Source organism: Balaenoptera borealis (assembly GCF_965194805.1).
Source record: "Balaenoptera borealis genome assembly, chromosome: 5".
NCBI classification, from domain to species: domain Eukaryota; kingdom Metazoa; phylum Chordata; class Mammalia; order Artiodactyla; family Balaenopteridae; genus Balaenoptera; species Balaenoptera borealis.
Window position 1 is genome coordinate 91,760,881 of NC_138862.1, and position 15,126 is coordinate 91,776,006.

The window sequence follows — 15,126 nt, forward strand, 5'->3', positions numbered from 1 at the left end:
TTGATGCTTACAATAAACTTGCATTATCTAGTTACTGTTCCAAGTCACCAAAAGCATACATGAATGCAACTTTTAATGGCCTATTTTAAATCTCACGCATCTGAATATATCCAATATACATCTGAATATACTCCATCTGTTTACATGAAGATACATGAAAGAAATCAACCACCACTGTAAAAGAGTGAATGCCTTTTTCAAATAGCAACAAGTATTTGCAGAAGTGACCAGGAGAATCTTATTAGAAGACTGAATAATACACACATACACACACACACGGTGTTCATATTCCTGTGCTAATGTTGAAAATGATTTTCTTTTATTTGATCAATATGATATCAAGTAGTTGGCTTATGTGGGCTTTATTATGGGATAACTAGGTCCTTAAACTGGAATATGCAGTCAATATGTCAATATGTCTATCAATGATCCTCTGAATCAACACATTATTCAAATGTGTTTTTTTCTAAAACATTACACCTAAAAATAGCACATGTGTAATCTCTACACTGAGCAAGCATGACTCAGGGAATGTAATCATACAGCACTTTTTTCCTCCCATTTATATTAATTGGGGTTAGTTTTTTTGTTTTGTTTTTTTTTCCTGTTTCTGGATTAAAAACCCAGTAATTCTGGTCACTGTTAAGTGACCTGAGTTCCTCCAGTGAGTAATTAAAAGGTTCAGTGTCATTTAATAGTCAGAACTTTGAACTTTTCCCCACTTTTTGACCATCTCTAGATTGGGAAACTTACAGCCAAGGAAAGGAGAAGAGTCAGTTTCTTCTCTTCTTTGTGTTTTTACATCTCCTTTCTCAGAGCTTCTGACACCTCCAGGGTTGCAACAGAGCAAGTGAGAATAGCTAAAGCAGGAGCAAAAGGTTCTCACTGGCCAGGAGCGCTCTAGAACTGGCATGGTACTCTGACTGTAGCAGGAGTAGTCAGCTGAATTTTCCACTTGTCCAGCTTCATCAGTTCTTTGGAGACCCACCCCCCCATCCCACGACTGGGGATTTCTCACCTTCCTTTAACATGAGGAATACACTCTCCTCCACCTCCTTCTTCCTTCTTCCAGGCATCTGACCAGACCTCTAGCTCTGTCTCTGGTAAGTTCTTTCCAGCCATGCAGGAAGCTTGCTTGCTCCTCCCCCGCTATCTCTCTCTTTCTGTTAGTCCTTTCGGGCTGCTATAACAAAGTACCACAGACTGGTTGGCTTATCAACATTACGTCATAGTTCTCGAGTCTGGGAATTCTAAGATCACAGCACTGGCAGATTTGGTGTGGTGGCTGATAAGGGCCCTCCCCCTGGTTCACAAAGGATACCTTCTCCCTGTGTCCTCACGTTGACGGAAGGACTAGGAAGCCCTGTGGGGTCTCTTGTGTAAAATCTCAGCCCATTCACGAGGGCTCCAGCTTCACGACCTGAGCATCTCCTTCCCAGCAGCCCCACCTCCAAATACCATTACATTGGGCATTAGGATTTCAACAACATATGAATCCTGCGGTGGGGGGGTGGGGGGGGGACACAAACATTTAGACCATAGTGATTTCTCTTCCTCTTCCCCTCTCCCTCTCTCCCTGCTTGGATAGAGTCCCTAGAAGCAAACTTTGCCATAGGCTACCCCAAACCACCACCTCTTCTTTGGCAATTTTATCCACAACTAGCCAGTCCATGATTTGTCATTTCGATTTCTTAGGTAGAAAGGCAGACACCCAGTTCTTCCAAGTAGTTCTATTAAACCCCTTTTTCACTGGACTTGAGGCTACCTCCTTGAGAAAAGATTGGGGCTTACAACACCATTAGCAGCTTTCTCCAAAAATCCTCTTTTTCCACTCTCCTAGTTCTCAGCTTCTCTAACCTCTCCTAGGCTACAACAAGGTCATCATCTCAAGGTTTTATACCATCTTTTTCTTTTTTCCTCCTAAGTTCTACATACTGGTCCTAGTAGTAGCAATTGTATTTAAGCCTCAGCTGAAAATGAGACATCAATAGTGATACTTTAGCATTTTTACAGTATCTGGTTTTGATTTAAGTTGTCACTTATCTAAAATCAGAACATAGCATAGCCTCTGAGTAACTACAGCTATATAATATAGTATTTTATAATTATGTTATAAATCAGAATTTTATTTATAATACTTTGAATATAATCATGATATGAAAAACCTAAATGGTAAGTAAAATGGTTTTCAGAATACATAATAAAATTGATGAATTAAACACAGATCTGTTCCTCACCTATTCATGCATTCATTTCCTCCCTTAGAAAAATAATTATTCAATATCTGCTGGACAATAGTCTAATGATGGGCAAAGCAAGTTGGTCCATTCCTTCATGGAGTCTGCAAACTAATCTATTATAAAAAGAGTATCTTTTATATTGCATAACTGTTAGGATGTTTGGCAAGAACTGACATAGTCTTAGAGCATGGGCAGGAATGGAGAAGAAATAGAGAAGAAATACAGCAACTGATGAACAAGACAGTAGATCGGTGGGAGCCCAAAACTGATCATAAATTGATGAAAAGAAACAGGAGGAACCCATGATGTACGGAGCCAATGCCAAGATGACTTAGTAAACACAGGAAATTATACTAAGGCATGTGGTTAGCACGACTACTGGCGGAACAGTTGTCTTTCGATGAAGAGTTGTAATTCGAAGAAAGTTACGTAAACATATTTGTACCAAAATATTATTTTTTGATGAAAAAGACCTATTATCTCAGCAAGGAAAAAACTGTGGCTATCTGACAGGACATAAGTGTGAATTTGTGCCCAACCACTGAATATTGCTTAGAAGTAAAACTGCCAGTGGTTATATTTTTTAAATATATAGTTTGTTGATTTTTGAGTTTAAGAGAATATAAGCCTTATTGTAATACAACTCCTATTCTGAGGGAAATGATGAATATGTTTAGTTAATTATACATTTTCAACATTTTAGAACCAGCTGCCTATTCACAAAAAGGACATGTCAGTTTTTAAAATGTCTACAATGCTGGAAAAAAAAATAAGGCAAAGAAAGCCAAAGGAAGATAAGGAGAGAAAATATGCAGGCTAGTTAGTATACAAAAGGCATGCCTGTAAGTTCTTTATGATTTCAATACAAATTTGACTCTGAACTTACTAAAAGCCAAAGTAAAGAGGGAAGGAGGCTAGGTTATGAGATTCATTGTGTCTATCATTAAAAACTAAGCAGTTGCTCAGGAAAAATGAGTTAAATCCATGGATCCTTTTCCAGAAGACACTTTTGTAATGAAACGAATGTCCACCATGAAGTTAGAGTAGACAGAGTTTTATGGAATTCTTCTATTTTCTTTCTTCCTTTCTCTCTCTCTCTCTCTTTAAATAACATCCCTGTGCTGGTTAGATCTAATTTTTGGACAGACCCCTTGCCTTTCCCCTGCTGCAGGGATCTGAACGCTTTGGGATGAGTTTTCCCAGGCTCTGAGTCAGCAGCCTGCGTGCTGGGTTCAGACAACCAATGGAACAACTGGTAGGAGGGCAGGAGGAAGGGAGAAGCCATGGTACTTCTTACTCTGTCTTCAGTAGTGCCCCTGGCTGAGGTTACATCCCCACTGCCAGCCCAACCCCTGCATTTGTGTATGCAGAAAGTTCCAGCTCCCATCAAGTTACCCCAACTCCCTTTCTCCAGCGGAGGTTTAGTAATGGCTCCATTTTGTTGTTCATCTCTTGGCTACCTCAGTGTCCCCTGATTGGCCTCTCAGTTTTTCATCACTGATGGAATTATTTCCCCACTTTAAATGCCCTCTGCTTTAAATATTTAAGGAGTTTTCTGTTATGGTTGGATCCTGACTGATGCAATCATTCATTATAAGACAATGCTATATCTTTCACTCAATTCACTATAAGTAATTTTACATTGAGAAATACCATGGAAATTGTTAGTATCTGCATATGACACATCCAGAGACGCTTATGCAACAGTAAATAGCAGACATAGAAGGGTGTAGAAAACAAATTCCCACGAGTCATTCAGATGTGATATTCAGAAAGAGAATTATAATTTGCCAACCTCAATACATGTGATATTTCAGCACATAGATTAAATGATGCATCTTCAGTGGTCATGCTCCCTAGAAGATCCCTAGAAATGCACATGTGCCAACACCTTGATGGTAATAAGTCAGTGTAACCCAGAAGGAATCTCCTTATGACCTAGTATCCCTCTCTCTCTCATCTACCTACAATCAACAAACATGATTCACCTAGGATTGTTCTTTACTGCCAGGTATGGAAGACATATGTGGAGGCTAATATCTAATCTTCCTCTTCCAGTTCCTCACTTCTCTAAATATGTTAACTAGGGAACCCTTTACAATTCAACATATATGCTAATGATATATCAAGCAACAAAATTTAAGTTACCCAATAGCTATATGACATGAGTGGAGATTTTCCCAAAAATTCAGAATTATTAAGGCCTGATAAAAAAATATTTTCTTATCATTTAACTTACTAACAACACATTCTGGCTAGAGAGGTCATATGCAAACTTACCTTAAAGAGAGAGGTGACCTTTTAGAATTGCCTGATATATGGAATGCAATGTGTTTCAATAAAAATACTCAACTGGGAAGCTCAGTGATGCAGGGGACCAAATACTAGCAGTGCTTGTCTTAGCCCCTGACAGTTATTTCAGTCCATAAAGCAAGTTTATTTTATTCTGATGTCATTAAAAATTTCAATCATATGGCTAATGCCCTCGTTTTTATTACACACACACATCCAGCAATCTTTGCATCCCAATTTGGCTTACCTGGGCTTTCCCAAGAGGGAGAAAATACACTGGCTGTAGTCTTTTAGTCTCCACAGTAGTTACGGTTCTTATTATCAGTTATTAAAGCAGCACCATAAATTTGCATTACAGTATCGTAAATCTGAAAACATGCACCCCCTCTGTGAAGGGGTTGCTGGTAAGTTATGTTTCTCAGCTTGTAAGACTAACCTTAAACGATAGAAAAATCACAGTATGATATTCCCTGTAAGACATCTTTCCCAGAAGATGCGTCCCACCAACATCCATTTCTTGCATGCTTACCTGAAAGACTTCCTAATATCTTCTGCTTGGATTGTCTTGAGAATCTCTTGGTATAACTGAAGATCAAGTGTTCCTGAAGACATAGCATTTGAAGAGCAATTTTTATGTGTGTAATAGCCTATCAAAATTCCAGAAATAAATAAAATGATTGCTGTGCAAAATATTTTTAAAAGGCGGCAAAAGTTGCAGGGGTTGCTCTTTGGTGCAGATCTTGTATAATGGGTCACATAGTCAGACTCTTCTTGAAGTCGCTGAAACCTTCCTTTGGGTGAAGTTGCTGGTTGAATGGGATCAAGATTGAGGTCTGTAGTCTCTGAATTCTCCAGGTTCTGATTCTCAGCACTATCTAGCTGGAACTGGTCAAAACCAGGCTCCTCCAGTTCCTTCTCCATGTCCCACTCTAAGTCAAGGGCAGTGGCTTGGAGGTCATCATTGTCTAGGTACTGTGAATGTCCTGGAGCTCTTCGATCTGCATTGACCTTCTGATAGGCCATCTTTTTACCTGTGAAAGTAAGAGCAGTATATTTTCTGAAAATAAATCAACAAAGAAAACCTCCAAGGTGAAAACAAAACAGTCATCTATATTAGCTGTTCATAAAATTTTAGTGATTATAATCAGGGGAAATACTTCATTCCTATAGAAAATCATATATTAATTATTTAATCTTATGTTTTGCTGTTGATGTTTACTATAGGAAAAAAAGACAAACAATAAATAAAAGTAGAAGGCACCTGATGCAAAAGCTATGAGAAGACATAAAATACACACACACAGACAAACACACACTATTCTTTTGAAGTTCAGGAGAATTAAAGTCACAAATGCACAACTGCATTAGTGACAATGTATTACAATGAAAGCCAAGTTTAAGCTTATACATTTTCAAAATCACTTTTAAGAAAAACTGAGGACCGAAGCAATAAAGTGTGATTTGTTAAGTTAAGGGGGGAAAAAAGACCCTGGGATCAGTTACATTACCAGAGCTAATTTTAAAAACACAAATTCAGGGTAAGAATGAGAACAACAAAATGAAGTAACACCTCTATAGAAATCCAAGAAGCAAAACATGGTGTATTGCCTAGTCACGAGTTATCAGAATGACTGGAAAACTTTAAGGCTGCCATAGAAAGCCAACATGTTCCATGGAATTAGTGGCATGAATTGGCCTGGCTCGCTGAACTTTAAGTAAAAGTCTGGGATGGCATCCATCCAAAGAGGGAAGCCTTTTGCCAGGAGAGGAGAGTTTAGTTTCATAACCTTGCTACTGAGTGGCAGATGGAGGCTTTTCTCCCCTACACAGTTTTGGATGACAGTTTGTTGTATCCTGCAGAGCAGTATTAGGAAAACTGGACTAATTAACTACAAGTGGTCTTCAGTCTGTATTCAGTAACACACTGGTGTATTGTAGTTGCACATTAGGAGTATTTATACTTCAATTTTCTGTGTATTAGATTTGTCATCCCAGCTAGATTCTAAGGTCTCTCACTACGTTTTACGATTTTTCTATGGACCCCACTGTGGTGAGTGGAAAAACAGAGCTCAGCTGACAACTGATTTGCTAAGTGTCTTAGGGCGGGTTGTTAACAAGTGAACTCTAATGAAAAAGATACAAAGACTTCATGAAAGGGAGTGGCATTATGTACAGAATTATGGGTATATACAATTCCAATCCTGGCTGGCAGAGGTCCATATAAATTAAAATATCCTGAACATTTAAGAGAGTTCAAGTACAATTAAATATTAAACTTCACAAAATAAAAATTCTAATTCTGACTAGATTTCTCATCTGCTACGATACCATTTTTGATTTCTTCTTGTCCAGAGCTGATTCAATAAAGATGAGTACCTAATACATATCAGGTACTGGGATAGGCAATAGAAACAAAGATTAATGGGTCCCTATTCCTCAAGTAGGGAATGATTCAATAAGAGTGACAGACATTTGAACAAACAAGTATGTCACATAAAATATGCAAAGCACAAGGGAGACTCAGGGGTGACAGACTCTAGCAGAGAATATGGGAAATAATTCCCCACCCAAAGTTATTTCTGAGGTACTTCTGGAGAGAGAGGAGGAGTTAAACTAGGACACACCAGGGGTGTGAGAGGAGAGCAGCCAGGCGGGGGAAAATGTATAAACACACGGAGGAATACAAGTGCACGGTGCATGGTACGTGGACCATTTGAAAAACCCAGACTGGTGTGCGAGCCAGAGTTGGAGAAAAAGCTAGGAAAGGGTGACCGTAGGCAAAAGGCTTAACTTCTTTGCAGCTCAGGGTCTTCATTTGTGATATGGGCATAGTGATAATATAAACATCATAGTGCTGTCACTAGGAATAATTGAGACAGTGAACCTAAAACATCCATTGAGTGTCACGAAGGCTATATAGGTTTGAAGGGATATTTCTGGTATTAGAGGAGAGAGGATTGTCAAGGATGGTTGGAAGAAATAAAATTAATTAAATAATGCAGAAGAAATTATATAATTCTGCAGGACATCGTGGAGAAGGGGGACAGCTTGCATAATACACACACATGTACACACACGTATATGATAGGTTTTTGTTTGTTTTTTTGGTTTTGTTTTTTTTTTTTTTACAATTAGTCTACGTATTAGAACAGCCTCAGGAGTGATTCTGCAGACCCCTTTTGTCCCTCTCTCTTTTCCTTCCTCTTTTCCCCTCCTTTTTTTCTGCTTGGCCTGGTTTCCATGATGATTCAAGAAAGTGCATTATTTGAATTCTGTCTTTGGTCACATCAAGACAAGCAGAGAAAAGGAGTGATATATGGAGTTAGTGATAATTATTCAGACAGGTTAGGAGATGGTTGATTAACTGACAGAAGAAGACTTTAAATCATACTTGGTTAAAACAACAACAACAAAAATAGTACCAGACAATACTAGAGAACAGGAAAAACCTGAAGGCAGTAGAAATAAAGTATCCTTTAAAATCCATGATTCTAACCTCTCTCATATCACAGAAGAGGAAGCTGAGGTCCAAAGTTGAGTCATTCTTTAGGCTGAGAAAAGTGGTGTTTGGGGACACACAAGGTGATTTGTGGTTTTATAAAAATATGAGATTAATAAGTTAGTGGTAAACTAATAAGTTGTGGGGTTAAATACCCTACAATCCATTTTTTTTAATGTACATTGCAAAATACTGCAATATCTTGGCAGTAGTCAATTTTTTTTCTAGTTTGGCTTAAATATCAATCAATTCCTATCTTGACATGATATTATGATATTTACTTCTCTAACTGTTCAGTTTATGCATTATTGATTTACTTAGACACTATCTCAATATAGTTTTCTAGATTTTTTTCCGCCCATTTTAATGACTCAGAGTCTCTCTAAAGGTTTTGGGGTTTTTTTGGTTTTGAATTGAATTGTAGAGTGTGTTTTATGCTCAAGAAAGACTTGGCACACAGGAGTTACTACAGAAATGTGAAATCTCTAATTCTGACCTCTAATACAAACATTCAAAGTCATTTCTCTACAAATCATTTACAAACCAACTGCAGTGATGAGGAAGAGTTTTCATTTCTAGCCTGACAATAGGTATTCCATCATCTGTACATCAGCAATTTAACGCTTTTCAAACATCAGACAGAGCCATCAATTAGAATGTAATGCAGATACAGATATTAACTCCTCACCATGATGGATGTCTGCCTGACACCCTTACTACCACTTTTGGACTCATTACACATTTATTAATTTACACTAAATTTTATCTTCCAGGAGAGCAGTATCTGGGTAGATCAAGCCACTTGATGTAAAAAAAAAAAAAAAAAAAAAAAAAAAACCCAAAGTATTTTAGGAAAATTTCCAAGAAAATAAGTATGTGATAACACCTATAATGAAGCATTTAACCACTTATTTGATAAATTTATATTATAAATCCATTAGAAATTCATTTCTTTAAAATTATCTTGCCTTAAGGAAAATAGTATAGCTTTTTACAAAAATATAAACCTCTGCCCTGACAGCTTTGTTTCACTTAAGGTAATTAAAATGAACTCCTCAAAAATTAAACTGAGTAACAAACTATTAAATAAAACTAATAACATATTTAAAGTATGCACCAATTATTTCATTTGTCCCACAAAGAATGTAGCTTTCTTTAAAAACGTACTCCCCATGAGGTCAAGTAAAGGAAATATCACACTTTTTTCAACAGAACTTTCAAATTCCCACAACGGAAATTTTATATTATAAAAAGAAATCTTCAGCAAAATCAGCATGTCTTAGGTATGATTGCATAATTATGCCAAACTTCATATATTTTCTGTAACTGATGTACATGATTCATTTAATTTATGTTGTCATATTATTTATAGCTACCCTATATGAGTAATTTAAAAAATACATGTAGTAGATTTTAGAATCTACCACATGAATGTTTCCCTCAAAAATATGTACTTAAGTGTAGACCAGTCATAGACACTTGCTACATTTCTTAAAACAGAAATATTTGTAGCATGCATACATTCTATATTATACTTTTTTTTATAAAATGCAATTTTTATGAAAAGTACAATACATTCCCCATGTTTTCAACATATCTTATTTGCTTAGGTGAGATCCTTTCCCACCCAGGCCCACAATAAAGGCTAAATTGTTATTAAAATTCAATATACTCAAACATTTATCATTTATATACACTTATTCTTTTCTAAGGAAAAGAAAGCAAATACAAGATGAACTAAAAGGTATTTCTTCTACACTATGACAAGCTTAGATCAATAAAAAATGAAGTAATTTTACTAAGCATATGAGTAGTTTAAAATAAATTGATACTTCCGAATGCTTTGTTTCACACATTTTTACTGGCTGAAACTAAGTAAATTATGTAGAAATAAAAGATGAATACAGAAATAGGCTGAAATTTCAATATAAAAAATACAGTCTCTGGATGCTGCAAATCTAACTTAACACAACAGCTGGCAAATATTTTAGATGATAAATACATGTTAAACAAAAATTTCATTTTAATAAGTTATATATTACAAATGTCACTTAGAAATATGATTATGACACGTTATCTTGCTCAGCAATCACAATGAGGGAATTTATTACATGAATGCCCTGACCTTATCGATCTCTAAATTAGCAGACTCTATAGTCAGACTACCTGGTTCAAGTCCTAGCTCTGCTATGTAATTTAGACCAGTCACTTAATCTTTTTATGCTTAAATCCCTTATTTGTACAGTGGAAATAATAAGAGCACTGCATTTGCAGCATTACCACGAGTAAATGATATAAATTATTAAAGATGCTTATAACAAGGCCTAACATGGTGTAAGTGATCCACTAACAGAGCACCACCCCGGAAATTCTATAGAGTTTAAGAAAATAGAAGGATTTGGAGCTTACAGTTTTAAAATACAGACTTAACGAAATTAAATTATGACCAGAGGGCTTAAGTTTCAATAACAAGAACCTGGAGATAATGAGGGATGGAGCAGCGCGCTCAAGCACTTTTGAAGGGGAAGCATCTGTTCATCATTAGCTGTGGTTCCGATAGATAGAAGTGTGGCTAATATGTACATAAAAGTCGTTATTACATTTTACTTGCAACCACCAATTCTATATCTTGTTATTATAGAGCTGAGTTTCTTTTCAGTCAATTTACAAAAACAACAGAGCTCTTCCATAATGCTCAAGAATTCAGTTTAACAGTTCCAGGAATTAGTGATAATTAATCACGAAGATGGGTTATATATGTTTTTGGTAGAGCACCATGTTTGTCATAGGTGGTTGACTTGATCCACTGACTATTATGATACCGATAGTATTTCAACTCAACCAGTATAAAAGACTGTATAGATCTTATTAGAACTACGAACATATCTAAAGGCTTTTCTACTTGTAAAAGTTATTTTACAAAATAAATAAATGAGTCTGGCAGATTAACTTGAAAACATAAGGCAGAATCTCAATTTCCGATGACAGTTCTATGATTGAATCTTTATTGTACAATGGGGAAAAAATATATTCATATAGTGTTTCCTGAAGCTTTGAATATCAAATCATTTGCTGGTTGGAGCAGATTGATTTGAGGCAAAGGCATTTCTTAGAAGTGTCGGTGCATCATCAAAAGGTATTCATTATGCACCTTCGTGCAGCATTACTTTAGATGCTGCACCAGTGAACTAGGAGTGCCCAGAGGAATTTTTAAATTTAAGTTTAAGGATATTCCTTATAGGCTGAAAACACTTGATATAAATTTTTCAGTATGAACCTAGTTTGTACAAATAAAGCCCATATTTGTGGAATAATTTTTTGTTGTTGAAAGCTTTAATGGTCTCAGCTTGAGAGCAGGGCCAAAGATAAAACTATAAAAAGAGTAATTCAGAACACTCTGTTCTCTAACTTAATTTTTCGGTATAATGAGATTATTTTTCCCATCTAGTTTTGTGAAATGGCCTCAGCAATTGTTACAGTGTCTGGAAAGGTGGTTAAGAATGCCTTATTGCAAATTTGTATATTAACTGCATAAAAGAAATGACAATAATTGTTGTTCATGCTTCACTAACTGAATAAAGAGTCTATAAAGGGGAAATTATTATCTGTGCTTTATTTTTAGAAAAAAAAATTAGGCCAAGCCTACTCTGAAACAGGTAATAGCACACTGAATTTAGGCAGAGCAGATCATCAAGCTGGAGAGTATAAAATTAAAATTTAACTCTGAGGCCTGAGTTACCTTGATCTCTAAATGACATGTAAAAGGTGTGCTTCTAAGATGCCAAATTAATGAGCTTTAAATTGCAAAATGCAGTCAAAACCATCTGAGGGAAAATTACTTGATGAAATCCAGCTAGTTTGTGTAAATGTGTTTTATATCGCTTGCATATGTATGACCACCTGCCAGTTCCCTGAGTGGGCCTGCCTTTCTTTGGGTACCTGTGTGTAACAGCAATTTGTGTAACACACTCTAACTGAATGGTTACTTGGGCCCACCTGAGACCTCCTGTATTTACAGTAAGGTTTTCCAATATTAGAATGATATAATTCAATATAGAACTTGGCAAAGAGAAGAATTAATTTAAATGACCTGAAATAATAGAGTACACTCTATGGGTTACTTGAACAGGTAGATACTCTATATAATACTAAGTGTTCAAGCTATCATGGGAGTTTCAATTTCCGCTAACATCACAAAACTCTATTTAGGGATGTGTTAACAGTTCCATGACTCCTTTCCTGGTCCTTTTAGTGTCTGATTTCCCCCTAGATTCTAAAGAATCTTCTGTTGTTTTCTTCCTGGTCATCATTTCCATTTACAGTAAAGTATTTAGAGTATTTATTTACTTCTACAGAATTTACATTCTTTTCCCCTTCAGAGTATGGATGTGGCTTACATTAGAGATGCACACACATGAGATAAATGACACCACAAACCATAAAATAAAGAAGAGTAGCGGGAAAAAAACTCTGATAGTCTGTCTAAGGAAAGCCACTGAAATTGACTTTTACTGTAGTTGAGCTTCTCTGCAGTCAGGGTGCAGAAGGGCATCTGTGGGGTCTTCTGAGGCTCAGTCAGCCTTCCCCTAATCTCACTTGGTAATCACAAGGCTGTCAGTCTTAGCTGAAGAGTTTATTTTTATTTTTTCTGAGTTATCTCTTTTTGTAGTTGCCAATTTCCATGTTGGTTAGCTATCAGTATTTTTCTCTATCTAGTCAGAGAAATCCGTGTGTCTCCTTTTTACCTTTTACTCCTAGATTTGGATATACAACCATGCCCATGTTATGGTATCCAAAATCATATGCTAATAGATGATTGACTAAGCCCTTAAAACGATCCAGGACTTACTATCAGGTTGGCACTTTACATACATACTGCCGTTTCATTAAACAATCCTATATGATAAGTACTATTACTGTCCCCATTTTACAGATGAGGTATCTGAGACTGAGGGATTAAGTCATTTCCCCAAGTTCTCACAGCTATGAAAGTACAAGCAGCTGGAGTATCACACCCGACCTGTCAAATTCCAAAACCTACTCGTTTTAAATATTACAACATTCAGACTCTCTGAAAGTTCCCAAAGTTGGTATGATGTTAACAAATTCAGAGATCTGATGGGTTTATTTATCCCTGGTTTGTCACCAATATGACTACAAGAACCAGGAGGCCCGATGTCCATTAAATCTGAATGATCCTGCCTTGATCTTTATATCCCCGGGGGCTGCTCAGACTCCAGGACCTAAAAGATCTCTGCAGTTTGCTCTTGACAGTGCCCTAGCAGACACTGATGTTTCCTGGCCCTGTAGTTTTTAAATAAGGGACAACTGCTTCCAAGTCCATTGCTCTGAGGAAAACACCACAACCTCCACTTTAGGGTCTCTTCTTAGCAACATTTTCAAAATTTCTCTTTTCTCCTGCTGCTGGGGGACAAAGAGCAAAGCAACTGCACTTAGAACTTGAAAGCTACAGTTCACATTCAACCTGCCACTGTCCTGTTTTCAGACATTCAAAACCTTTGGTCCACCCCTACTATGTGTGGTTTACATGGGCCTAAGAGGGCTTTGAGAGTGTCAAGAGTTAAAATGTCAATACAGTCACTGCTCTGCTCTGAGAGCTGTCTGCCAGGAGGAGCCTCTCAGCCTGATAGATACACTGCAATTTTTCATCCTTTCAGCCAAGGTGAATCATCTTAAATAGCTGCTTTTTGACTATGGCTCTTGGATTTCTGGGAACAGACAGATGAAGCTTTTATCTACATGATACCACTACGCACTCTATTTTTCACTTCTTTTCAAAGGTACTTTATTGGCTTATTTTTAAATATCTTTACTCTTCAAAAAGTATCAACAGGTTTCTACAAACTGTAAGTGCTTTATTTTAAAACTCATATCCCTATGTTTCCTAAAATCATAACACAGAAAGCTTATTCGATGCCCAGGTTGGTAATTCAATGCACCCAGAATCTGTGCTTTTCATTTTCTGAAATGGTTCTTTTCATACTTGTTCCTTTAGGGTGTTATTAGGAAAAAGTGTTAATATATCATGATACTTTGGTTAACTAGTGGGAAAGGAAACATTCCAGAAAAACATATGGGTAGAGAATGTTTATAGTCACTTAAAATTCAGTTACTAAGGGCTTCCCTGGTGGTGCAGTGGTTGAGAATCTGCCTGCCAGTGCAGGGGACACGGGTTCGAGCCCTGGTCTGGGAAGATCACACATGCCACAGAGCAACTGGGCCCGTGAGCCACAACTACTGAGCCTGCGCGTCTGGAGCCTGTGCTCCGCAACAAGAGAGGCCGCGACAGTGAGAGGCCCGCGTACCACGATGAAGAGTGGCCCCCGCTCACCACAACTAGAGAAAGCCCTCGCACAGAAACGAAAACCCAACACAGCCAAAAATAAATAAATAAATAAATAATTAAAAAAAAAATTCAGTTACTAAGAAAATATGTATCATACGAAACATCCCAAATCCTTATTGGGTAAATTCTGAAAAACATGTTCTTCAACTAAAGATCCAAGAGCAATATCCCGATGTAAAAATTTTAGTATTCAGCTTATATAAACTGTTAGACCATGGAGTTAAGAAAATTAAAATTGGGGATTTAACCCAAAATACAATGACAGGAATAGAGTGTAGTTAACAGCATGGTATGCTCCTTAAAACACAAAGAACTTATATATTAATTCACTTTACCTTAGGACTAAAAATGAATTTAAGTGAATTATTATGTTTGCACAAGTAGTAGGAATACATTAATGGTAAGAAAACTAAGAATTATGAAGTTTTCAATTGACAACTGATGGCAGAATCAAAATTGTAATTTTTTTAAGAATTTTTTAAGACACTGATGAAAGAAATTAAAGATGATACAAATAGATGGAGAAATATACCATGTTCTTGGATTGGAAGAATCAACATTGTGAAAATGACTCTACTACCCAAAGCAATCTACAGATTCAATGCAATCCCTATCAAACTACCACTGGCATTTTTCACAGAACTAGAACAAAAAATTTCACAATTTGTATGGAGACACAAAAGACCCCGAATAGCCAAAGCAATCTTGAGAAAGAAAAATGGAGCTGG

At 36.7% G+C, this 15,126-nt stretch overlaps 1 protein-coding gene across 4 annotated transcripts in view; it reads right to left on the reverse strand.

Moving 5' to 3' along the window:
• The window catches only part of NAALADL2 (N-acetylated alpha-linked acidic dipeptidase like 2), a 1,512,458-nt gene that overhangs the window by 821,534 nt on the left and 675,798 nt on the right, over positions 1-15,126 (reverse strand). For all 4 annotated transcript variants that reach the window (XM_082393971.1, XM_082393970.1, XM_082393972.1 and 1 more), the window contains one exon: positions 5,062-5,563. In XM_082393971.1, coding sequence (XP_082250097.1) covers positions 5,062-5,555 — 494 coding nt within the window. In that variant the 5' untranslated portion in view covers positions 5,556-5,563. The remainder of the gene's footprint in view (positions 1-5,061; positions 5,564-15,126) is intronic.